General features: G+C 42.3%; 1 protein-coding gene across 3 annotated transcripts in view; it reads left to right on the forward strand.

Annotated features, from left to right (window-relative positions):
• Positions 1-26,428, forward strand: part of LOC128702332 (uncharacterized) — a 53,370-nt gene extending 26,942 nt beyond the window's left edge. The window contains exons 1-9 of one of the 3 annotated variants that reach the window (XM_053796539.2): positions 1,905-2,040; positions 2,305-2,412; positions 2,763-2,927; positions 3,126-3,304; positions 4,736-4,949; positions 15,394-15,567; positions 16,473-16,764; positions 23,596-23,741; positions 24,202-26,428. In XM_053796539.2, the coding sequence (XP_053652514.1) occupies positions 2,410-2,412; positions 2,763-2,927; positions 3,126-3,304; positions 4,736-4,949; positions 15,394-15,567; positions 16,473-16,764; positions 23,596-23,741; positions 24,202-24,459 (1,431 nt within the window). In that variant the 5' untranslated portion in view covers positions 1,905-2,040; positions 2,305-2,409 and the 3' untranslated portion in view covers positions 24,460-26,428. Of the gene's footprint in view, positions 1-1,904; positions 2,041-2,304; positions 2,413-2,762; positions 2,928-3,125; positions 3,305-4,735; positions 4,950-15,393; positions 15,568-16,472; positions 16,765-23,595; positions 23,742-24,201 lie in introns of those variants that run through there. The other 2 variants (XM_070102148.1, XM_053796540.2) reach the window with 2 other exon arrangements.
• The last annotated feature ends 675 nt before the right edge of the window (positions 26,429-27,103 follow it).

Raw genomic sequence — 27,103 nt, forward strand, 5'->3', positions numbered from 1 at the left:
TACTGCTTCTTCAACCTTAGTATTAAGAGATATTATTTGTTGGGTATGGCTATCTATGACTGTCTGGATGGTCTTGTCACAGTTAGTCATTCCTGGTGTTGATAACTTTTGTTCAAGACTGAGGATTTTGTTCTCGAGTTGTGTCATCCTGGTGTCTTGTTTTGTTAGCGTCTCTCGAAGGTTCATATTTTCAATAACTAAGTTGGAGATGCATGTCTTTAGGGTATCTGGATCGTTGGTCATACCTGAGAGACTACTTAGTAGGTTGAATCCGGGGAAGAGAGGGGAGGATGGGTTGGTGGCAGCCATGTTTGTTGTTATTGTTGTGGTGTTGCCATGAGCGGTGGTGAGTGGGGTGGTTGCTGGGCCGGCGTCCTCCTGGCTACACTTGTTGAATAGTTGATTTTTCGGTGTTTTCTTGCTGGCCTTGGTGCTGTTTCCTCTTAGATTGCGCCTCATAATACTACAGGAATTGTTGTAGTTAAGAAGAAGTTGTAGTTATACAAAGTTTAGGGTTACGTTGTTCGGCAGGCAGCGGGGTGTTGTTTTCGGTTTGTGGGCAGTCTTCCTTTGACATTCAGGGAGACATTCAGGTTCCATTCAAGGAAGGGGAGGCTGTTAAGGTCTATTCCTTGAATGAAGAGCACCTCAAGGCACCTTCCTGGAGGGGTCCACTCAGTGGGGCTTTTTGGTCATTTGGCCACGGACCATTGGTTTGCTAGGTCACCCCGTAAAATTTAAAGGATCACAGCGTAGCATTCTAGAAATTTATTAGGGAAGAATGAGGTAATTTACGAAGACATTACTTTCATCGTTATTATTCGTGATAGAACAATATTCAAGACAATTATAAATTAGGTTTAACCTTAAATACATATTTTTTCAATACAGGCGCTTTCTGGTACCTGTTTGTACATACCTATTTATAGCCGCGGGGATCGGTTTATATATAGTAGCTAGAGAATGAGAAGCTATCGGGTTCGACCCAAGGAAAATTAGGAAAGCTGTAATTCATTGGATCAAGAGCCCCCCTTCCCTTGAAGGGATATCAAGTGATAGCGCCTGGCCTTACCTCTTAGCTAGCTGCAAATGGGTTCACTCCCACGTAGGTTTATCGCCCCTATCATACCTGTTTTTAAACCTGCGTATGGACTCTGCCTCCACCACTTCATACGGGTCATTATACTTCTTCACAATCCTGAGGTTGAAGAAATATTTCCTAACATCATCTGTAGCATGTCTTTAACTTTCATCTCTGTGTGTATGTGTAAATAATAATAATAGTAATAATAATCTTTGTTTCTACAAAGTGCATTGTACAACTGATACAAACGTAGTTGACATTATTAGCATACTTTATAGAAAGTTCGTGGTTACAACAACGTCTCTACATCATCCGCTAGGAAAATGATAGGATAGATAATGAGAACCTTCAAAACTAGGGATGCCATACCAATAATGATTCTCTTCAAATCGCTTGTTCTCTCTGGGGTGAAATATTGCTGTACACTAACGGCCCTTTTCAAGGCAGGCGAAATTGCAGACCTGGAGAATATACAGAGAACTTTCACTGCGGGTATAAGTACAGTAAAGCACCTAAATTACTGGGAACGGTTAAAGTCCCTTGACCTGTACTCCTTGGAACGTAGGCGAGAAAGATAATGATAATATACACTTGGAAAATCATACAGAGACAAGTCCCAAATCTGCACACTGCAAAAAACTCAGCAGGTGGTACATCCCCCCAATTAAAAGCAGGAGCACCATGGGAACGCAGAGACAACACAATAAGTGTCAGGGGTCCAAGATTTTTCAATTGCCTCCCAGTATACATATGGGAGATTACCATTAGACCCCTGGCTATCTTCAAGAGGGAGCTGGACAGGCACCTGAAATCAGTACCTGACCAGCCGGGCCGTGGTTCGTACGTCGGTTTGCGTGCGGCCAGCAGTAACAGCCTGGTTGATCAGGCCTTGATCCGCCGCAAAGCCTGATCATGAACCGGGTCGCGTGGGCATTGACCCCCGAAACTCCCTCTGGGTATGTAGAGCATTTCGGGCATTGAGTTTATTTAGGTAAAGTTTTACACGAATTTGGATTATTATATGGTAACATATGTGTAAATTACTTAAGATAACCCCAAAAAAGTCCGAGTAACTTGTTTTCATTGGGGTTCTTGTGATATTTTACGTGTGTTAGATGTCCACAAACTGATACATGATATTAATATACCTTTATATACTTTCAGTTGTTTAATTTCCCCTGGATGTAAACTATGAGCATGTTAAAACTAGTTCCTTACAGCGGCCGTGCTATTGCATCACCGGTCAGAGATTAGTTATCAGTGGGCTATTGTGGCTATCACCATTACCATCATAACAGCCACCACCACCACTACTGTCATACATAATGGTAATCATTTTGAAGTTACATATATAAGCGCATATATATATATATATATATATATATATATATATATATATATATATATATATATATATATATATATATATATATATATATATATATATATATATATATATATATATATATATATATATATATATATATATATATATATATATATATATATATATATATATATATATATATATATATATATATATATGCGTGTTCTGTTCTTATCGTTTTTAAAATGTAAAGGTTTAAATATAGCGATTGCAAAAGTAAGTAACCAGCCAACTTACGGCACATTAATTCCATACATTTCCGGCATGTCAAAAAAGTATTCGATTCCGCAGGTGAATGGCTGGGCGTACTCACAAGGGACCCTTCACTGTGATGGGTTCTCGCTGGAGCGACTGAGGATGTGCCTACGGCAGAAGTATGGGTATCTGGCTTCCCCGGCCTTTGTGTATTCCTTGGGTATGTTGAGACACAACGTGCGTGACTACAAGGATACACTGGTATGTATGATGAGGTAGTTACAGTTTCGATAGCTTTTCTCTGAAAAGTGCTCCTTAATGAATCCTAGCTAATTAGTGCCAGAGACAGCTTCACTATTTTGGTTTCAGAGCTCTTCGCCAACATCATGGCACCATCTTAGAAGGGGAACAATATTTCCCTTTATGAGGGTTTTTTATCTTGATTTATCATATTTCCAGGGCCCACGAGGAGTGTTATCCTACTCACTGAAGGCCAACAGCAATCCTGGGCTGCTGGTGGCCCTCAGGGATGCCGGAGTGACCATGGCCACCACCGTTAGTGGTAATGAGGTGCTCATGGCCCTTCATGCTGGTTTCCTTCCTCGTCAGGTTATCTTGAATGGGAACGGCAAACGCAGGTTAGTGAGGCTTTTTTTTTCTAAGGGTGCCCTATTAGTTTGGAATCGAAAGGTGAGTTTTCATTAGTGCTACCTGGAGGGTGGGGTCAAGGCCCCCCCGGACCAGTCCTTGACCAGGCCTCCCGGTGGATCAGGGCCTGATTAACCAGGCTGTTACTGCTGGCCGCACACAGTCAACGTACAAACCACAGTTCGGCTGGTCAGGTACTGACTGTTAGTGACATTCACCGTGTGCTTGTTGACTGGATATATAGTCTGCATTCGAATTTTAATAATGGGGGACACGTCGTACACTTTCTACGAACAAACTTACGGGACGCCCTATATTTTGAGGTAAACCAGGATGGGTCCTTTAGCATGATTTTCAGTTTACATTGTTTATTATTGTCCGACTGTTTCCATATTATAGAAAATAATTTTTCAACCAATATATAACAAACTTAAGAATATTCAGAGAGTTATTATATATGTTTGTAAAAACATCACAAAATTTGAACATTTATATAAGAAAAGAAATCCTTTTGTTTTTTCCAACATTAATCACAAGCAGTGATAGAGGTTCGATGTCATTTAATTAACGGAGGAGTTCAAAAGAAATTTATAAAAGTCAGTAAGAGATAAGATAAGATTTCGTTCGGATTTTTAACCCCGGAGGGTTAGCCACCCAGGATAACCCAAGAAAGTCAGTGCGTCATCGAGGACTATCTAACTTATTTCCATTGGGGTCCTTAATCTTGTCCCCCAGGATGCGACCCACACCAGTCGACTAACACCCAGGTACCTATTTGCTGCTAGGTGAATAGGACAATAGGTGTAAGGAAACGTGTCGAAATGTTTCCACCCGCCGGGAATCGAACCCGGGCCCTCCGTGTGTGAAGCGGGAGCTTTAGCCACCAGGCCACCGGGCCTGGGACTACGCCAAAAACTATATTAATAATTATTATTAATACAATACCAACAGTTTAAACCAAAGTACAGAGGCCAACATTAACCAGTAAATCTATCTCAATTATTATTTCCGTCAGGGGGAAGCGCAAAACCAGTATGGATCATACAGATATCATGGCCTAAGGGAAGAAATTTATCATACAAATGAAAATTTTATTTCTGCAAAAAATATTAATCTAGGTTTTTTCAACCAGCTTAAAAAAAAAATATCCATTTGCACGTTACCATACATGAAGAACTTTTTTCAACCTTGATGCTGGTGCAGGCTCTTGATTCAAAGAACTGGAGGCATTCTCTCCTTGGATTAAACTTGGCTACCTTCTATTCCCGAAGAGATGCTTGACCTATAATTATTATTATCAAAAGAACCCCTAAACCTATAAGGAGCTGTATGACCCTCGTAGGTTTAGCGTTTCTTTTGTTTATAATAATAATAATTAGAAGTTTAGCGCTCCCACTTGAATATTATATCCTGACGGGCAGGTGGGAGGTGGAGCTGGCTGTCCGCCATGAAGTGCTCCTCAATGTGGACTCTGTGTTCGACGCTCAGCTGCTGGTTGATGTGGTACGTGAGGTGGGCGTGCGGGCGAGGGCACTGGTACGCCTCAACCCCGTCCTCGACGCCCACACTCACCCATACCTGGCCACGGCTCTTAGGGACTCCAAGTTCGGCGTGGAAGAGCGGCAGCTTCTTCAGGTGGGTACTGGAGGGATCACAGTGCTCAGAATAGTATGTGAATTAAACCTCATGGTGGTAGTGATGGTAACTATGACGATGGTGGTAACGATGACGGTGCAGGCTGGTAGTGATAATAATAGTGGTGGTGGTGATGATGATTGTTACTATGAGGTCCAGGGCCCATATCAACAACATTTAGGGGCCCTATGGTGTGTAATTGCAATGACCATTACGACTATTACTTGAACCATGAAAGTATTTTTCCATGCTGTCAATGAAAATTGTGCATTTTTCTTTGTGGTGACGTGTACTTAGCTCTGTGAAGACCTGTTTGCACGCTCTCTACGAATTGAAGCAAGATGCCCTCCATCGAGCAACTTTACCAACAGCTTAAGGAAGAATTGAGGATGGCGAAGATGGAGATTCGGCGACTGACCGAGGAAAACAAGAAGATTCGTAGTAGTCCTTCTGTTTTGAGTCCTCAGGTCAAGAAAGGAAACTGGTCAGTGGCTGGACAGCAGGGAACGAAGTTGACGATCAAGAAGACGAATGGAAAGGTAGAAACGATGAAGAAGAGACTGCCGTGGAAACTGTTGTGGAAACATCTAATACATTCTCAGTGCTACCCGACGAATGTGAGTCGACTACTGGGAACGTCACGACGATCGACACCAAGGAAGGTAAGAATATTGTTGTTGTTGGGGATAGCCAAATTAGGTATATGGATAGGGCGTTCTGCTTGAAGGACAGGAGTAAGAGACAGAGAGTTTGCTTTCCTGGGGCTGGGATGGAGGATATTGTTAGCCATCTGGATGACATCATGAGAGGTAATGGGAGCAATCCTATTATCTGTCTCAGTGCTGGTGGCAACAATGTTGGCAGACGTAGGAGTGACGACCTGATTAGCAGGTATAGGTCAGCAATAGAAATAATTAGGAGGAAGGGTGGGAACCCTGTCATATGTGGTATTTTGCCAAGGAGAGGAGTTGGAAATGAATGGTTGTCCAGGGCAATTGGTGTCAATTGCTGGCTGGACAAATACTGTAAGGAAAATGCGGTAACATTCATTGACAACTGGGACCTCTTCTATGGCAGAAATGACATGTATGCCAGGGATGGGGTTCACTTATCTAGGTCTGGGCTGGGAGCACTGGCAACTGCAGTGGAGGGAGCTGTTGGGTCTTTAAACTAGGAATAGTTAGTGGTATGGGTTTTGGCGGGAAAACAGTCAAGTCGCAGTGTAGTAATATGAGTACTAGGAGAACTAGTAATAGGCAAAATGAGGTAGATATTGGAAAGCCAGTGGCACAAATTGACAAGGACAGTAACAGGTTTAGTGGAATAACAGAAAGGAGCAGGAAGGGTAAAGAGAAAGGAGGGTCTTTAAATATACATTACACAAATAGTCGCAGTGCTAGGAATAAGATGGACGAGTTGAGACTAGTTGCTAGTGCAGGTAACATTGATGTATTTACCTTAACTGAAACGTGGTTTAATTCAAAAAGTCGGGACATGCCTGCGGAATGTCACATTCAGGGTTTTAAAGTGTTCCAAGTAGATAGAAGTGTCGGGAAGGGGGGTGGGGTGGCATTGTATGTCCGAGATCGCTTGAACTGTTGCATAAAAACGGGTATTAAGTCTGAAGTAACACATACAGAGTCTGTTTGGATAGAATTTTCAGAGGGGCATGAAAAATTAATTTTAGGTGTGATATACCGTCCCCCAAACTTAGATAGGGACCAGGGGAGAATACTATGGGAGGAAATTGTTAGGGCCACAAGGCACGATAATGTAGTAATTCTAGGAGACTTTAACTTTAGTCATATTGATTGGAATTTCTTGACTGGGAATTTAGAATCATACGACTTCTTAGAAGTAGTTCAGGATTGTTTTTTGAAGCAGTTTGTGACAGAACCTACAAGGGGTAATAACCTGCTTGACTTAGTTCTGGCAAACAATGAATCCCTTGTTAATAATTTAGAAGTTTCAGAGGAACTGGGTGCTAGCGACCACAAATCAATTACATTTAGAATTGAATGGAAGTATGATAGTAGGGATAACTCAGTAACAGTCCCAGATTTTCGCTTAGCAGATTACGATGGGCTTAGAGAACACTTATCATCTGTTGACTGGAGTAACGAAGAGAGCTATCAATATGACAGTTTTCTGAACACTATACATGAGGCTCAAAGAACGTTTATTCCGTATAAAGAAATTAGATCAAATAGAAATGACCCAAAATGGATGAATAATAGGCTCAAATATCTACTAGGGCATAAGAAAGGAATTTATAGGCGTAGCAAAAGAGGTGAGTGTCATCTTATGAATCAGTATATTGACATTAAGAGGGACATTAAAAAGGGGATAAGAAAAGCTAAAAGGGACTATGAAATTAAAGTTGCTAGGGATTCTAAAACTAACCCAAAAAGTTTTTTCCAGGTATATAGAACAAAAGTCAGAGATAAGATAGGTCCCCTTAAAAATAACTATGGGCATCTTAGTGACAAAGAGAATGAAATGTGCTCGATTTTAAATAATTATTTTCTCTCGGCTTTTACGCAGGAAGACACTAATAACATTCCAGTAATTAATTTCTATAGTGGGCCAGAAGAAGATAAATTATGTAACATCACAGTCACTAGTGAAATGGTTGTGAAGCAGATAGACCGACTGAAGCAAAATAAGTCACCGGGTCCTGATGAGGTTTTTTCAAGGGTTCTTAAGGAATGCAAAATGGAACTCTGTGAACCATTAACTAATATTTTTAATTTATCTCTTCAAACAGGTGTAGTGTCTGATATGTGGAAGATGGCTAATGTAATTCCTATTTTTAAAACAGGGGACAAGTCGTTACCGTCAAATTACCGCCCAATAAGCCTGACCTCAATTGTAGGCAAATTACTAGAGTCAATTATAGCTGAGATTATAAGAAGCCATCTCGATAAGCATAGCTTGATTAATGATACTCAGCATGGATTCACAAGAGGCCGGTCTTGTCTAACTAATTTATTAACTTTCTTCAGTAAAGCTTTTGAGGCTGTTGACCACGATAAAGAATTTGATATTATTTACTTAGATTTTAGTAAGGCTTTTGATAGAGTTCCGCACCAAAGACTGTTAAAGAAAGTGGCAGCTCATGGCATTGGGGGAAAAGTGCTCTCGTGGGTCGAGTCATGGCTCACAGACAGGAAGCAGAGTGTCCATAAATGGGGTTAAATCCGAGTGGGGATCTGTAACAAGTGGCGTTCCACAGGGATCAGTCTTGGGCCCGTTGTTGTTTATAATATATATGATTTAGAAAGACACGTAAGCAAACACTATAACATATTTATTAGAAAACGTTTCGGTCCTGGGACCTTGATCACTTCTAACATGCAGAGGTAGAAAGACATTATATACATAGGCGGAGAGTGAGATGTGACGCACGTGACCTGAGGAATGCCATAAGAACATAAGAATGGAGGAACACTGTAGAAGGCCTACTGGCCCATGCGAGGCAGGTCCTTATCAAAACAACCTCTACCTATGACGAGGACGGGTAGACGATGAAATCATGTGACTCCTGTGTTGTTGGGTTGGTGCTGCTTAAGTATCATGTATGCCAATGTTTTTGAAATTTTGTAGTTTCCAGTGTTGCGTTCTATAGTGTCAGTGACGGCGATTAGTGAGGCTTCTAGGCACCGTCGGCGTCTGAGGTCTGGTTCGGTGAGAACGAGTTGTGCCTCATTCCAGTTCATCAAATGCCCCGTGGAGTCTGTGGAGGACACATGCGTACCTTACATCGTCTCTGTTAGAGGCATTTCGATGCTCATTCAGGTGGACTGCAAGATCTCTGCCTGTCTCGGGGCATTTGATGAACTGGAATGAGGCACAATTCGTTCTCACCGAACCAGACCTCAGACGCCGACGGTGCCTAGAAGCCTCACTAATCGCCGTCACCGACACTATAGAACGCAACACTGGAAACTACAAAATTTCAAAAACATTGGCATACATGATACTTAAGCAGCACCAACCCAACAACACAGGAGTCACGTGATTTCATCGTCTACCCGTCCTCATCATAGGCAGAGGTTGTTTTTGATAAGGACCTGCCTCGCATGGGCCAGTAGGCCTTCTACAGTGTTCCTCCATTCTTATGTACTCCAAACACATCATCGTAAGACACAGTCGCTCCTCACCTCAAGAAGTGTTCCTTCGATCCCCGTCGGGGAGGGGAACCTATAATCATCGTACCAGCGCCTGACTTACTCCTTCATGATGCTTGCAAACCGTGTAAGGATCAAACCCAACAGTGGAGTAATAAATGACTCTACTAAACTTGCCCTTGCTGCCGTTGTAAAGACTTGCCTACAGGTTAAATTTACAGCCATCCACTCGACGAAAGACTCATTCATCGTCGTCTGTACTGACGATTATGAAGCCACAAAGCTGATCGCCGACACTTCTATGAAAACCCTCAGAGACCGACAGTTCACCATCTCCCCTTCACCTTTTTTGCTGGCGAAACGTTCCGTTTTCGTCAAACGGCTGGACAAACTCGTCACTTCTTTATCGACTGAGGATCTCAAGACCTCTATCGAGGAACAAAATACCTGGGCGTCGATTGAACATATCACCAAAATCCCCAACGCCTCTACAATGATCAAGCTAACCTTCTCCAACATCGAGATGGCTACTAGAGCACTGTCTGACGGCCTAGCTATCTCCTACTATCATATCCATCCAAGTCACATAGAACCCGAACGTTTCGCCCACATCTCGCCATGCTGGACCTGCTACTCCTATCACCACTCAACGCCTGACTGTCCTCTGAAAGGGAAAAAGTACTGCACAAACTGCGGTAAAGACGGCCATGACTTCAAGGAATGTTCTACTACCACTACCTCTCCTACCTGCCTCAACTGCAAGGGTACTCACCACACCCTTGCAGCAAAATGCCCTCTACGTAAAGAAGTCCTGTCTAAGAAAATCATTGAAGAAACCAAGAAGAACAACCCTAAATCGCCAACATACGCCGCCATTGCAAAAATTCAATCAGATACCACCGAACTCCTTCAAGCTACACAACAATCATCTCCACCCAGCCAGTCCCTCCTTGCTCTTCCTGACGCTGTTCCATCCAAGGTGCTATACTGTATGATGTATGCACACCTTACTAATGCTGCAAACCCTGGCTCATTCAACACGACAATCAATGAACTGTTTCGCCTAAACAACATGCCAAACTTCAACTTTCCAGACTCGCCACCATCACAAGACCTCCTCAAGCTAATTCCAGATATTGTTAACTTCACCTCAACCCCTGGTCCTACTCGTATCTCTGACCAAGACTCTACTCCAGAACCAACACCACCGTCTACTGCCACCTCTCACCACCCACCACCAGCCCAACAAATCACAACCGACCAACACTCCCTGCCTCCTCTCAACACAGTCACAGAAGACGAAATAGTACCAGAACATTATGAACAACCCTCGGACAACGACGAAGTAGTAGTCGAAGAAGAAACCACACGCAACCGTTACCTAAGCCAAGCCTTTAATGGGTCTCTAACCTTCTACACCACCCCCAACCTCCCAACCGAAATGAGCGCAGCTGATATGCTCCACTTAATGAAAGAAGGAGCTGTTAAGTACACCTGCACCAAACCTCACCAAATTCCTTTTGAAAACGCACTATCTTACCTCGTGACGAATCTGAACTGCTCCAACCTCAGAATGCAACTATTCCACATGTCCAAGAGAGACTTCAAAAGACTCAAGAGTGGCTCCATCACCAGCGAAGTGTAGCCAAACACACAACACCCTTCCCAACACCTGACGTCCAAACCAGCTCTTCACCTCAGCCTGAAGCATATCAGTCAGCGAGCACTGTCTGCAGTCTGCTCTCTCCTCTATGTCCTCAACATGCCCTCTCTACACTGCCTCGCAGTGCCACGCAGCTGGGTTTAGCCCTGGCTCTTTATTCTACAACTCAAGACCTTCCTCTCACGACTGTTCATCGTCTGTCCACACTTCCCCACTCACCCACCGGAGTCCCAACAGAAGAGCCTGCTATGTGTGTTCTCAATGTCTGTCCCACGATCGACTTAGCTGCTGGGTTAAGCCCTGGCTCTATTTCTACTACTAAGAACACTCCTCTCCAGCACTATTCTTCGTCTGTCCCGCCTTCCCCGCTCATCCCATTTGGGATCTTACCTGAACTTTCGTTCGTTCGTTATGGACACTCCCGAGCTTCAGAACCTTGCATTTATCTACATTGAACTGCATCTGCCACTTTTCTGACCAAGAGTAGAGTTTGTCTAAATCCTCCTGAAGTTCCCTAACATCTACGTTTGAATCAATTATCCTACCTATCTTCGTGTCATCGGCGAATTTGCTCATATCACTAGTAATTCCTTCATCAAGATCATTGATATATATTATAAACAACAACGGGCCCAAGACTGATCCCTGTGGAACGCCACTTGTTACTGATCCCCACTCGGATTTAACCCCATTTATGGACACTCTCTGCTTCCTGTCTGTGATTGATAAATTAGACACATGTGCAACTCTTGGGTATCTTTATTGAGGAAACGTTTCACCACACAGTGGCTTCATCAGTCCAAACGTAGGAGAAACTTGAAGAACAGGAGGAGAATGAGGTAATCAGTCCCTCCTGTCTGTGAGCCATGATTCGATCCACGAGAGCACCCTTCCCCCAATGCCATGAGCTGCTACTTTCTTCAACAGTCTTTGGTGCGGAACTCTATCAAATGCCTTACTAAAATCTAAATAAACAATATCAAATTCTTTATCGTGGTCAACAGCCTCAAAAGCTTTACTGAAGAAAGTTAATAAATTAGTTAGACAAGACCGGCCTCTTGTGAATCCATGCTGAGTATCATTAATCAAGCTATGCTTATCGAGATGGCTTCTTATAATCTCAGCTATAATTGACTCTAGTAATTTGCCTACAATTGAGGTCAGGCTTATTGGGCGGAATTTGACGGTAACGACTTGTCCCCTGTTTTAAAAATAGGAATTACAATAGCCATCTTCCACATATCAGACACTACACCTGTTTGAGGAGATAAATTAAAAATATTAGTTAATGGTTCACAGACTTTCATTTTGCATTCCTTTAGAACCCTTGAAAAAACCTCATCAGGATCCGGTGACTTATTTTGCTTCAGTCGGTCTATCTGCTTCACAACCATTTCACTAGTGACTGTGATGTTACATAATTTATCTTCTTCTGGCCCACTATAAAAATTAATTACCGGAATATTATTAGTGTCTTCCTGTGTAAAAACCGAGAGAAAATAATTATTTAAAATCGAGCACATTTCATTCTCTTTGTCACTAAGATGCCCATAGTTATTTTTAAGGGGACCTATCTTATCTCTGACTTTTGTTCTATATACCTGGAAAAAACTTTTTGGGTTAGTTTTAGAATCCCTAGCAACTTTAATTTCATAGTCCCTTTTAGCTTTTCTTATCCCCTTTTTAATGTCCCTCTTAATGTCAATATACTGATTCATAAGATGACCCTCGCCTCTTTTGATACGCCCATAAATTCCTTTCTTATGCCCTAGTAGATATTTCAGCCTATTATTCATCCATTTTGGGTCATTTCTATTTGATCTAATTTCTTTATTAGGGATAAACGTTCTTTGAGCAGCATGTATTGTGTTCAGAAAACTGTCATATTGATAGCTCTCTTCGTTACCCCAGTCAACAGATGATAAGTGTTCTCTAAGCCCATCGTAATCTGCTAAGCGAAAATCTGGGACTGTTACTGAGTTATCCCTACTATCATACTTCCATTCAATTCTAAATGTAATTGATTTGTGGTCGCTAGCACCCAGTTCCTCTGAAACTTCTAAATTATTAACAAGGGATTCATTGTTTGCCAGAACTAAGTCAAGCAGGTTATTACCCCTTGTAGGTTCTGTCACAAACTGCTTCAAAAAACAATCCTGAACTACTTCTAAGAAGTCGTATGATTCTAAATTCCCAGTCAAGAAATTCCAATCAATATGGCTAAAGTTAAAGTCTCCTAGAATTACTACATTATCGTGCCTTGTGGCCCTAACAATTTCCTCCCATAGTATTCTCCCCTGGTCCCTATCTAAATTTGGGGGATGGTATATCACACCTAAAATTAACTTTTCATGCCCCTCTGAAAATTCTATCCAAACAGACTCTGTATGTGTTACTTCAGACTTAATACCCGTTTTTATGCAACAGTTCAAGCGATCTCGGACATACAGTGCCACCTCACCCCCCCTTCCCGATACTTCTATCTACTTGGAACAATTTAAAACCCTGAATGTGACATTCCGCAGGCATGTCCCGACTTTTTGAATTAAACCACGTCTCAGTAATGGCAAATACATCTATGTTACCTGCACTAGCAACTAGTCTCAACTCGTCCATCTTATTCCTAGCACTGCGACTATTTGTGTAATAAATACCTAAAGACCCCCCTCTCTCTTTACCCTTCCTGCTCCTTTCTGTTATTCCACTAAACCTATTACTGTCCTTGTCAATTAGTGCCACTGGCTTTCCAATATCCACCTTATTTTGCCTATTACTAGTTCTCCTAGTACTCATATTACTACCCCGAGACTTCACAGTTTTCCCGCCAAAACCCATACCACTAACTATTCCTAGTTTAAAGACCTAACAGCTCCCTCCACTGCGTTGGCCAGTGCTCCCACCCCACACCTAGATAAGTGAACCCCATCCCTGGCATACATGTCATTTCTGCCATAGAAGAGGTCCCAGTTGTCAATGAATGTTACCGCATTTTCCTTACAGTATTTGTCCAGCCAGCAATTGACACCAATTGCTCTGGACAACCATTCATTTCCAACTCCTCTCCTTGGCAAAATGCCACATATGACAGGTTTCCCACCCTTCCTCCTAATTATCTCTATTGCTGACCTATACCTGCTAATCAGGTCCTCACTCCTACGTCTGCCAACATCGTTGCCTCCAGCACTGAGACAGATAATAGGATTGCTCCCATTACCTCTCATGATGTCATCCAGATGGCTAACAATATCCTTCATCCCAGCCCCAGGAAAACACACTCTCTGCCTCCTACTCCTATCCTTCAAGCAGAATGCCCTATCCATGTACCTAATCTGGCTATCCCCAACAACAACAATGTTTTTACCTTCCTTGGCATCGTCCATCGTGATGCTCTGAGTAGTCGACTCACATTCGCCAGGTAGCATTACACCACTTGTAGAATTCGTCAAGACGTTCTCAATGGTCTTCGTTGGGGTTTCTAGGGATGTCTCACTCACGTCTGCCAATGCTTCTTTGGTGCTCGTTGTTGCATTCCCAGTAGAACACTCACATTCGTCAGGTAGCACCGAGAATGGGTTGGAAGTTTCCACGGTAGTCTTCTGGTTTCTCGTTGTTTCTGCCTCTCCAACCGTTTTCTTGATCTTCAGCTTGGTTCCATGTTGCCCGGCCACTGACCAAGCTCCCCTCTTAACCTGGGGACTCACAACAGGAGGATTACTATGAATCCTCTTGTTCTCCTCCGTTAATCGCCGTATCTCCATCTTAGCAACTCTGAGCTCTTCTCTCAGCTGCTGGTAAAGTTGCTCAAGAGAGGGCATCCTGGTTCAGATTCACAGAGAGCACACAAACAGGTCTTCACAGAGCTAAGTACACGTCACCACTCAAGCTAAGTACACGTCACCACTGAGCTAAGTACACATCACCACTGAGCTAAGTACACGTCACCACTGAGCTAAGTACACGTCACCACCTCATCGCAAAGTTATGTAGATATTTTCTGTGGCCACGCGGGGAGCGTGTCAGCAGGGAAAACAGACAAATGCCGTAGCTCGAGTTCATGGTAAATTTCATTCGTCTTTTATAAACGAATGCTGAGGGACAGTCGTGTGTGGGAGGACATTTGTCCCACAACACTGACTGAGAAGAGTAAGTCTACGTAATATGACAGGTGTGGTATCGACAAATTGGAGGCGAGGCAGATGGCCCGGCTCGTCTGGACTGCATTATGAACAGGACCAAGCCGGACCCCATCTTGCGGGCCGTGGGAAGAAAAAAAATATATTCAAGAAGCACTAAATTAGTAGGGTTCCTACAGCATCTGAAGTTGATGGGAGGTAATGATTCTTGATCCAAATCCTTGGCTTGAGAGCCTTTCATACAGGGTCTAAATGCAAATATGAAAAACATTTAAAATCAGTCAATCCAAAGTTAACAGATAAGCCCCGGCTGGGGTTACCTTTCCCTCATCCCAAACAAACTCAAATAGGTTAATCAGATTCTGGCACGAATCGAAACATCGTTCAGTTTCCATTTCCAATTTGTGAGTTGTGAATTGTTCCAGCCATGGTATTGTGACTTTCATTCTCCACGCAATTAGATACATACCATATTTAACATTTTTCTTACACTAACATAGCTTTTGAAATCCATGCAGGTCTTAAAGGTGCTGGGAGGGAGTGGCGCCAGCGGTCATGTGGACTTGGACGAGTGTGTGGCCGTACATAAATATGTGAGCGTAGAGGGCGTGCATGTCCATGTCGGTTCCGCCATCACCCAGATTCAGGTCTATGTTAAGATGATGCAAGCCGCCTCCCTCGTCCTTAAGCAGGTAACCGAACTCTTTCTTCGTGGTAGCGAAATTTATAGCAAACCCTCCATAATATTAACATCTCCGGCGGCCTTATCTGAACTTCTCTCTTTCTTTGCAATTCCTGCGTCCCATCGATCCCAGAAAAAGTTTGATCTTCCATATAGGAATCAAGAATTTTGTCACTCATTCTTTCTGCATCTATAGCTTACTACTATGAAGTCTTGTTTAGGGTTTCCAATCTCATTACAAATGAATTTATTTTGGCAGTGTGTCCTCTTGAATTAGTTATGTACCAGGGAGTCTACCCCCATTCATCGTCTCCATATAAAATATTTTGGTCAGGTGTACTGAGTTAAACCATACCCTCGGCCGGGATTGAACCCGCGGTCATAGAGTCTCAAAACTCCAGCCCGTCGCGTTAGCCACTAGACCAGCTAGCCACAATAAGATTCATCCAACTAGGTATATTTCTACACCATAGGAAAGTTAGCACAGGCACCTCTGTGACCACAAATGCAAGTTTTTACAGACGAATCTCCAGCTAGCGTGGCCGTGACGAACTCTAGCTCAAGTCCCTTCACTGCCGTCAACATGACGATTTCTTGAGTCAAGTCGTACTGAGTTAAGTTTATATCACATTTAATATTCATTAAAAGCTAGATTATTTTTCTTCATTCTCAATTATATCTCGAAATTCTTTGTCGGCCATGCAAGCATCAGTAAGATTTTACCTGTAACTAGCTCAAATATTACCACAAGGTTCAATTTTGACGCTCTTCGTATTCACTTCAAAGTTTTTAGGACTGACTTTGACCATTTTTTAAGGATTAAAACTTGCATTCAGCAAGTATATTAATTATTCCAAAACTATAATCCTTTGAATCTGATTCCAAGACCTGTCTAAAGATGGTTTTGTTGCTCAGATCCAGGAGTATGGCTGGAAGGCAGCGACCATCATCAACCTAGGAGGGGGCCTTAATGTTTTCTACGATCTACCAACCTCACCTGCTTCTACGATGCCCCCGCCAGCAACCATGGAAAGACAGTCCAAATCGAAAGAAACTGCTGCCAATTCTGCAGTATCCAGCCCAGTGACGGCAGACACCTCGTCTTCGGGGTACACACCTCAGGAGCTGATAGAAAAAGTGCTGCCATATTTACCTGAGGGGGCGACCCTAGTGCTGGAACCTGGTCGTTCCCTCGTCGCCTCTGCCGGTATACTGACGATATTTAAAACGAGTATAATAAAAACACCATTACTTCTAATCACTACTACAAATTTCTTCCACCAGTACAACCACCATCCTGCTGCTGGTGGTGTTGCTGCTAATAATAGAAGTAATAGTAATAGTCTTAGTAGTACCAGCAGTAGTATTAGAAGTAATAATAGTAATAAGAATACTTGTAATAAAGTATAGTAATAAATGCAGCAATATTAATAACAACAGTGATAATAACATTAGTAGGGAAAGTAGTATTAGCATTAGTAGTAGTAATTACCTGGAGTTTACCTGGAGAGAGTTCCGGGGGTCAACGCCCCCGCGGCCCGGTCTGTGACCAGGCCTCCTGGTGGATCAGAGCCTGATCAACCAGGCTGTTGCTGCTGGCTGCACGCAAACCAACGTACGAGCCACAGCCCGGCTGATCAGGAACTGACTTTAGGTGCTTGTCCAGTGCCAGCTTGAAGACTGCCAGGGGTCTGTTGGTAATCCCCCTTATGTGTGCTGGGAGGCAGTTGAACAGTCTCGGGCCCCTGACACTTATTGTATGGTCTCTTAACGTGCTAGTGACACCCCTGCTTTTCATTGGGGGGATGGTGCATCGTCTGCCAAGTCTTTTGCTTTCATAGTGAGTGATTTTCGTGTGCAAGTTCGGTACTAGTCCCTCTAGGATTTTCCAGGTGTATATAATCATGTATCTCTCCCTCCTGCGTTCCAGGGAATACAGGTTTAGGAACCTCAAGCGCTCCCAATAATTGAGGTGTTTTATCTCCGTTATGCGCGCCGTGAAGGTTCTCTGTACATTTTCTAGGTCGGCAATTTCACCTGCCTTGAAAGGTGCTGTTAGTGTGCAGCAATATTCCAGCCTAGATAGAACAAGTGACCTGAAGAGTGTCATCATGGGCTTGGCCTCCCTAGTTTTGAAGGTTCTCATTATCCATCCTGTCATTTTTCTAGCAGATGCGATTGATGCAATGTTATGGTCCTTGAAGGTGAGATCCTCCGACATAATCACTCCCAGGTCTTTGACGTTGGTGTTTCGCTCTATTTTGTGGCCAGAATTTGTTTTGTACTCTGATGAAGATTTAATTTCCTCATGTTTACCATATCTGAGTAACTGAAATTTCTCATCGTTGAACTTCATATTGTTTTCTGCAGCCCACTGAAAGATTTGGTTGATGTCCGCCTGGAGCCTTGCAGTGTCTGCAATGGAAGACACTGTCATGCAGATTCGGGTGTCATCTGCAAAGGAAGACACGGTGCTGTGGCTGACATCCTTGTCTATGTCGGATATGAGGATGAGGAACAAGATGGGAGCGAGTACTGTGCCTTGTGGAACAGAGCTTTTCACCGTAGCTGCCTCGGACTTTACTCTGTTGACGACTACTCTCTGTGTTCTGTTAGTGAGGAAATTATAGATCCATCGACCGACTTTTCCTGTTATTCCTTTAGCACGCATTTTGTGCGCTATTACGCCATGGTCACACTTGTCGAAGGCTTTTGCAAAGTCTGTATATATTACATCTGCATTCTTTTTGTCTTCTAGTGCATTTAGGACCTTGTCATAGTGATCCAATAGTTGAGACAGACAGGAGCGACCTGTTCTAAACCCATGTTGCCCTGGGTTGTGTAACTGATGGGTTTCTAGATGGGTGGTGATCTTGCTTCTTAGGACCCTTTCAAAGATTTTTATGATATGGGATGTTAGTGCTATTGGTCTGTAGTTCTTTGCTGTTGCTTTACTGCCCCCTTTGTGGAGTGGGGCTATGTCTGTTGTTTTTAGTAACTGTGGGACGACCCCCGTGTCCATGCTCCCTCTCCATAGGATGGAAAAGGTTCTTGATGAACACAGAGTTCCATGAGTCTGGCCCTGGGGCAGAGTGCATGGGCATGTCATTTATCGCCTGTTCGAAGTCATTTGGCGTCAGGATAACATCGGATAGGCTTGTGTTAATCAAATTTTCTGGCTCTCTCAAAAAAATTAATTTTGATCTTCGACTCTCAGTCTGGTTAGCGGCTTGCTAAAAATTGAGTCATATTGGGACTTGAGTAGCTCACTCATTTCCTTGCTGTCATCTGTGTAGGACCCATCTTGTTTAAGTAGGGGTCCAATACTGGACGTTGTTCTCGATTTTGATTTGGCATAGGAGAAGAAATACTTTGGGTTTCTTTCGATTTCATTTATGGCTTTTAGTTCTTCCCGCGATTCCTGACTCCTAAAGGATTCTTTTAGCTTAAGTTCGATGCTTGCTATTTCTCTGACCAGTGTCTCCCTACGCATTTCAGATATATTGACCTCTTTTAGCCGCTCTGTTATTCTTTTCCGTCGCCTGTAAAGGGAGCGCCTGTCTCTTTCTATTTTACATCTACTCCTCCTTTTTCTTAGAGGAATAAGCCTTGTGCATACATCGAATGCCACCGAGTTAATCTGTTCTAGGCATAAGTTGGGGTCTGTGTTGCTTAGTATATCTTCCCAGCTTATATCAGTTAGGACTTGGTTTACTTGGTCCCACTTTATGTTTTTGAAGTTGAATTTGGTGAATGCTCCCTCGTGACTAGTCTCATTATGTCGGTCTGGGGCTCCACGCATACATGTCTGAACCTCAATTATGTTGTGATCTGAGTATATTGTTTTTGATATGGTGACATTTCTTATCAGATCATCATTGTTAGTGAAGATGAGGTCTAGTGTATTCTCCAGTCTAGTAGGCTCTATTATTTGCTGGTTTAAATTGAATTTTGTGCAGAGATTTAAAAGCTCGTGTGAGTGTGAGTTTTCATCAGATGATAGGAGTAAACAGTTTTTATGTGTAGCAGTAATAATAGTATAATAATAGTGTTGATAGAAATAAATTTCTATGATAGGTAAAAATTGTTAATGACTGGTGTGATGAGAGCATGTAATGACAGGTATGGTAATGACAGGTGTGATGAGAGCATGTAATGACAGGTATGGTAATGACAGGTGTGATGAGAGCATGTAATGACAGGTATGGTAATGACAGGTGTGATGAGAGCATGTAATGACAGGTATGGTAATGACAGGTGTGATGAGAGCATGTAATGACAGGTATGGTAATGACAGGTGTGATGAGAGCATGTAATGACAGGTATGGTAATGACAGGTATGGTAATGACAGGTGTGATGAGAGCATGTAATGACAGGTATGGTAATGACAGGTGTGATGAGAGCATGTAATGACATAGGTATGGTAATGACAGGTGTGATGAGAGCATGTAATGCCATAGGTATGGTAATGACAGGTGTGATGAGAGCATGTAATGACATAGGTATGGTAATGACAGGTGTGATGAGAGCATGTAATGACAGGTGTGATGAGAGCATGTAATGACAGGTATGGTAATGACAGGTGTGATGAGAGCATGTAATGACATAGGTATGGTAATGACAGGTGTGATGAGAGCATGTAATGACATAGGTATGGTAATGACAGGTGTGATGAGAGCATGTAATGAAATAGGTATGGTAATGACAGGTGTGATGAGAGCATGTAATGACATAGGTATGGTAATAACAGGGGTGATGAGAGCATGTAATGACAGGTATGGTAATGACAGGTGTGATGAGAGCATGTAATGACAGGTATGGTAATGACAGGTGTGATGAGAGCATGTAATGACATAGGTATGGTAATGACAGGTGTGATGAGAGCATGTAATGACATAGATATGGTAATGACAGGTGTGATGAGAGCATGTAATGCCATAGGTATGGTAATGACAGGTGTGATGAGAGCATGTAATGACATAGGTATGGTAATGACATGTGTGATGAGAGCATGTAATGACAGGTGTGATGAGAGCATGTAATGACAGGTATGGTAATGACAGGTGTGATGAGAGCATGTAATGACATAGGTATGGTAATGACAGGTGTGATGAGAGCATGTAATGACATAGGTATGGTAATGACAGGTGTGATGAGAGCATGTAATGACATAGGTATGGTAATGACAGGTGTGATGAGAGCATGTAATGACATAGGTATGGTAATAACAGGGGTGATGAGAGCATGTAATGACAGGTATGGTAATGACAGGTGTGATGAGAGCATGTAATGACAGGTATGGTAATGACAGGTGTGATGAGAGCATGTAATGACAGGTATGGTAATGACAGGTGTGATGAGAGCATGTAATGCCATAGGTATGGTAATGACAGGTGTGATGAGAGCATGTAATGACATAGGTATGGTAATGACAGGTGTGATGAGAGCATGTAATGACAGGTATGGTAATGACAGGTGTGATGAGAGCATGTAATGACAGGTATGGTAATGACAGGTGTGATGAGAGCATGTAATGACATAGGTATGGTAATGACAGGTGTGATGAGAGCATGTAATGACATAGGTATGGTAATGACAGGTGTGATGAGACCATGTAATGACATAGGTATGGTAATGACAGGTGTGATGAGAGCATGTAATGACATAGGTATGGTAATAACAGGGGTGATGAGAGCATGTAATGACAGGTATGGTAATGACAGGTGTGATGAGAGCATGTAATGACAGGTATGGCAATGACAGGTGTGATGAGAGCATGTAATGACAGGTATGGTAATGACAGGTGTGATGAGAGCATGTAATGACATAGGTATGGTAATGACAGGTGTGATGAGAGCATGTAATGACATAGGTATGGTAATGACAGGTGTGATGAGAGCATGTAATGACATAGTGTTAGATAAGACACATATGCAACAGTTAGGTATCTTTATTTCGAAACGTTTCGCCTACACAGTAGGCTTCTTCAGTCGAGTACAGAAAAGTTGATAGAAGCAGAAGATACTTGAAGACGATGTAATCAGTCCATCACCCTTAAAGTTTTGAGGTGGTCAGTCCCTCAGTCTGGAGAAGGGCATTGTTCCGTTGTCTGAAACAATATGAAGTTGAAGTGACAGAATGGGGCTTTATATAGTGCCAGGAGGTGAGACGTAGGTTGCTTTGGGAGGGCAGGTCCCTCTCAAACCCAGCCGTTCTCACTAGTAGAGGTTGTCGAAGTTGATGGTCTGTACCAAGATACCCTTGTGTTGCAGTGTCTGACAGAATGGACATTAAAATGGTATAAAATACCGACAGATTGTTAGATAAGACACATATGCAACAGTTAGGTATCTTTATTTCGAAACGTTTCGCCTACACAGTAGGCTTCTTCAGTCGAGTACAGAAAAGTTGATAGAAGCAGAAGATACTTGAAGACGATGTAATCAGTCCATCACCCTTAAAGTTTTGAGGTGGTCAGTCCCTCAGTCTGGAGAAGGGCATTGTTCCGTTGTCTGAAACAATATGAAGTTGAAGTGACAGAATGGGGCTTTATATAGTGCCAGGAGGTGAGACGTAGGTTGCTTTGGGAGGGCAGGTCCCTCTCAAACCCAGCCGTTCTCACTAGTAGAGGTTGTCGAAGTTGATGGTCTGTACCAAGATACCCTTGTGTTGCAGTGTCTGACAGAATGGACATTAAAATGGTATAAAATACCGACAGATTGTTAGATAAGACACATATGCAACAGACACTGCAACACAAGGGTATCTTGGTACAGACCATCAACTTCGACAACCTCTACTAGTGAGAACGGCTGGGTTTGAGAGGGACCTGCCCTCCCAAAGCAACCTACGTCTCACCTCCTGGCACTATATAAAGCCCCATTCTGTCACTTCAACTTCATATTGTTTCAGACAACGGAACAATGCCCTTCTCCAGACTGAGGGACTGACCACCTCAAAACTTTAAGGGTGATGGACTGATTACATCGTCTTCAAGTATCTTCTGCTTCTATCAACTTTTCTGTACTCGACTGAAGAAGCCTACTGTGTAGGCGAAACGTTTCGAAATAAAGATACCTAACTGTTGCATATGTGTCTTATCTAACAATCTGTCGGTATTTTATACCATTTTAATGTCCATGTAATGACATAGGTATGGTAATGACAGGTGTGATGAGAGCATGTAATGACAGGTATGGTAATGACAGGTGTGATGAGAGCATGTAATGACAGGTATGGTAATGACAGGTATGGTAATGACAGGTGTGATGAGAGCATGTAATGACAGGTATGGTAATGACAGGTGTGATGAGAGCATGTAATGACAGGTGTAATGATGAGTAATGACAGGTGTGATGAGAGCATGTAATGACATAGGTATGGTAATGACAGGTGTGATGACAGGTATGATGAGAGCATGTAATGACAGGTATGGTAATGACAGGTGTGATGAGAGCATGTAATGACATAGGTATGGTAATGACAGGTGTGATGTAATGACAGGTATGGTAATGACAGGTGTGATGAGAGCATGTAATGACAGGTATGGTAATGACAGGTGTGATGAGAGCATGTAATGAATGAGAGCATGTAATAGGTATGGTAATGACAGGTGTGATGAGAGCATGTAATGACATAGGTATGGTAATGACAGGTGTGATGAGAGCATGTAATGACATAGGTATGGTAATGACAGGTGTGATGAGAGCATGTAATGACAGGTATGGTAATGACAGGTGTGATGAGAGCATGTAATGACAGGTATGGTAATGACAGGTGTGATGAGAGCATGTAATGACATAGGTATGGTAATGACAGGTGTGATGAGAGCATGTAATGACAGGTATGGTAATGACAGGTGTGATGAGAGCATGTAATGACATAGGTATGGTAATGACAGGTGTGATGAGAGCATGTAATGACAGGTATGGTAATGACAGGTGTGATGAGAGCATGTAATGACAGGTATGGTAATGACAAGTGTGATGAGAGCATGTAATGACATAGGTATGGTAATGACAGGTGTGATCATGACAGGTGTGGTAATGACAGAGGTGCTAGGGGTCAAAACTAACGGTGGAAAAGAATATGTGGTGGTTGACGCTGCCATGACGGAAGTGATCCGGCCCGCCCTCTACCACGCCCACCACCCCATTACCTACGTCACTCCGCCCGCCCATCAGGTATCTCGCATGATTATTATTGATACAGTAACAACGATAATAACAGTAGTTAATAACAGTAATTTTGTTTAAAGTCCGTGTTTTAACTTTCTAAAGCTTAGTGTGGGTAAGTTTTATTCAGGCTCAAGCTGTATAGCCCTTGTGGCTTAGCGCTTCTTTTTGATTATAATAATAATAATAATATTCAGGCTCAATACAAACACTTAGTTTTTTTAATTGTCTTGTAAAGCGTGTAAATTAATCTAAGCTAACTCAATAAAATCATTATGTGACTTATTGCTGTTGGCAGGACCTGCCTAACATGAGCCAGTGCATCAGGGTCTGGACAAAAGCCCTCGGTTAAATTGTAAAGTAGGACGAAAGGCTAGCTTGGGTTGGGTTAGGTTAGGTGGCTGTTATCCTGTTCTTCTAGGCCTCTTACAGTGCTCATCTGGTCTTATGGTTTTATGCTGTGTTGCAGCCATTGGTGGAGGTGGACGTGGTGGGTCCCGTGTGCGAGAGTAGCGACTTCCTGGCCCGTCGGTGCCTTCTTCAGCGTCCTCCTGCCGGCCCTGGAGTGGCCCTCGTTGTCTGGCGCACCGGTGCCTACTGCTCCTCCATGGCTTCTAACTACAACCTCCGCCCGCACGCCCTCGAAGTTATGGTCCACGGCCCCGAGAGTTACAAGGTTCTCAGGCGTCCGCAGGAATTCCAGGATCTCCTCAGAGAGATAGCCTGACTGAGGTTCGAGCCTTCATCAAAGGAGAAAAGAGAAGAGAGAGTAAAAAAAAAATATCTTCATTCCACGTAAATCTCCATCGTTGATATAAATACGTTTTCTTATAAGGAAGGCTTGCAAAGACGATACTGCATTTGTATAGGATATTCCATTCAGTTTATAAAAAATACATTTGAGTGCTCAGTAAGCCACACGGGTATAATGCTTAATGTATAATAATAATAATAGTAATACCAAGAATAATAATACTTTACCGGCATTGAGCTAAACTTTTTTGTTGATTCTATCATATTCAACGTATTTCTGAATAATATTTATAATTAACTATAGGTCGTTTTGTGGAATAAAATAATCTGATTATCCTTGCCTCTCATTTTCTGTGAGACTAATGTTATTAAACACATTCACTACCTAAAAACTCAAATGTCGCTAGGGAATCTCATAGGTATGGCGACCTTAGACTTGCAAAGGCCTTCGATACAGTCAACCATTATATATTATGTAAGAAACTACAAGCTATCAGCATAGGTTCTGTAGCCCGGTTTAAGTCCTACCTAAGCAATAAGAAACAAATTGTCAAGATCAACAACAAAGAATCAGAATCTCTGCCGATAGCATGTGGGGTTCCCCCAAGGTAGTATTCTGGGTCCCTTGTTCTTATATGTGAATGACATGCTAATCAGCGTCAAGTGTAAGCTTCTGTGGTATTTAGACGACAGTGCTCTTTTAGTGGTAGGTAAAGACCCACAAGATATAGCAAATGTACTGTCATTAGAACTAGAGTCCTGCAGTAAATGGTTAGCAGACAACAAATTATCATTACACCTCGGGAAAACGGAAGTCATACTGGCACGAAAAATAAACTAAAAAGGGTAAATACTTTTAATGTCCAGTGTAATGGGGAACCTATCACTTCAGTATCTTCAGTGAAATATCTGGGAATCCCCCCCTTTGACCCAAGCATGTCAAAAGAATTGATAGGAAACGGTGTAGTAAAGCAAGCGAATGCCAGACTAAAGTTCCTCTACAAACAGGCACAGTGTTTACCTACTGAGGCTAGCAGGACCGTCTAGCCCTTATACAATGCCATATAGATTACTCTTGCTCTTCATGGTACCTGCCTTAACAAAAAATCACTCAGAACAAAATGGTGAGATTCATCCTGGACCTGGGTCCAAGAGAGCATGTAGGCCAGGATGAATTACAATTTGATATGCTGAATGTTGAAGACAGTAAAACAAGTGAAATTTAATCGCGTTTATAAAATTTCTCACAAGTAGTGTCCAGAATATCTTGCTGCCAAGTTTGTCAAGGCTGGAAACATAAGCCAGTACAGTACTAGGGGAAGGGAACACAACTTTGTAGTACCCACAGTAGGTGGTCAGGCTTCAAACCTTTTTTATTGTACAGTAATAAAGGAGTGGAACGGACTGCCTGCACATGTCAAGGTTTGTCATAGCACGAGTCAGTTCAGAAAGAGAGCCAAAAAGTACCTAATGTATGTGGCTACAGTAAGGGAGGAGAGTGTTTCTTGTATAGCTAATATACATGTACCTATTATTGTGATCTGATCCTCTCTTTAATGTTAATGTAAATAACTCACTTTACTTTATTCCTGGTATATCTACTTTTATTGTAACTGCTTTTCACATAGCTGAGTTACTTATCTGTTTTCTGTTTTAACTCAAGGTTTAAATAATAAGATATTACAAGGATGCCAATTGAAATAAGTCACTTCGTCTGACTTTTTTTGGAGGTTATCCTGAGTACTGTACACATATGCTGCTATGTATGATAATTTATGTAACTGTATTTATATGTACCTATACCTGAATAAACTTAATTACACACGAGACTAGAAGAGAGCAAACCCAGCAAGTAGCAAGTTCAGAGACAGGGCCAGAAGCTGTGACTCGACCACTGCAATATCAAATAAGTGAGTACACAAATAATAAAGCTAATATGAAGATTCGATCCTTTTGAGAATTCACCCATTTTTTTTTTAATATATAAGCAAGCTGTCTATACTACGGCACAGACTTATTTTTTTTTTGTGAAAATTATTTTGGGAGAAATTTGTAAAAATAACACATTTGCTTTGGGACGTGGGTAATGACAGTGAATGTTAACAAATATAAATCAAATGTAAACAAAGGGGAGCCAGTCCCACACCTACCGCTGGCAGAGTAAGAAGTTTCATTGGGTAGAAATAGTAATAATATATTTAAGTATCCCCGAAGGGGGACCTTGCCATTTTTTTTTTCTCAACTATTTTTCACCCATAAATCGAGGCGGTCATCTGTTTGGCTTCAAATTCTCAATGCTGGTGCACGGTGACTAGGACAAGATTCTTAGAGCAACTGGTATGCTCAGGTGACATAATCCGAGTTGGTGAGCCCATTCCCAGCATCCTGGAATGGTTTCGATAATTTCCAAACCCTTCAGCTTCATAGCTTCAAATGTTCGAAAAATGTGGCTCTAAAATCATCGATGGCACTGAGTGAAGTTCCAGTATTGTAAGTGAACATTTGCCCATTGTACGTGTACTGTAGTGTGAAAAATTTCTTATGGTTAAATAGTTAATGTATGAGGTATCTTATGGCCAGAATAGTGCCCATTAAGTTTCATTTGTATGTTGGCAAAT

Source organism: Cherax quadricarinatus, chromosome 80, assembly GCF_038502225.1.
Source record: "Cherax quadricarinatus isolate ZL_2023a chromosome 80, ASM3850222v1, whole genome shotgun sequence".
In the NCBI taxonomy this organism is placed as follows: Eukaryota; Metazoa; Arthropoda; class Malacostraca; order Decapoda; family Parastacidae; genus Cherax; species Cherax quadricarinatus.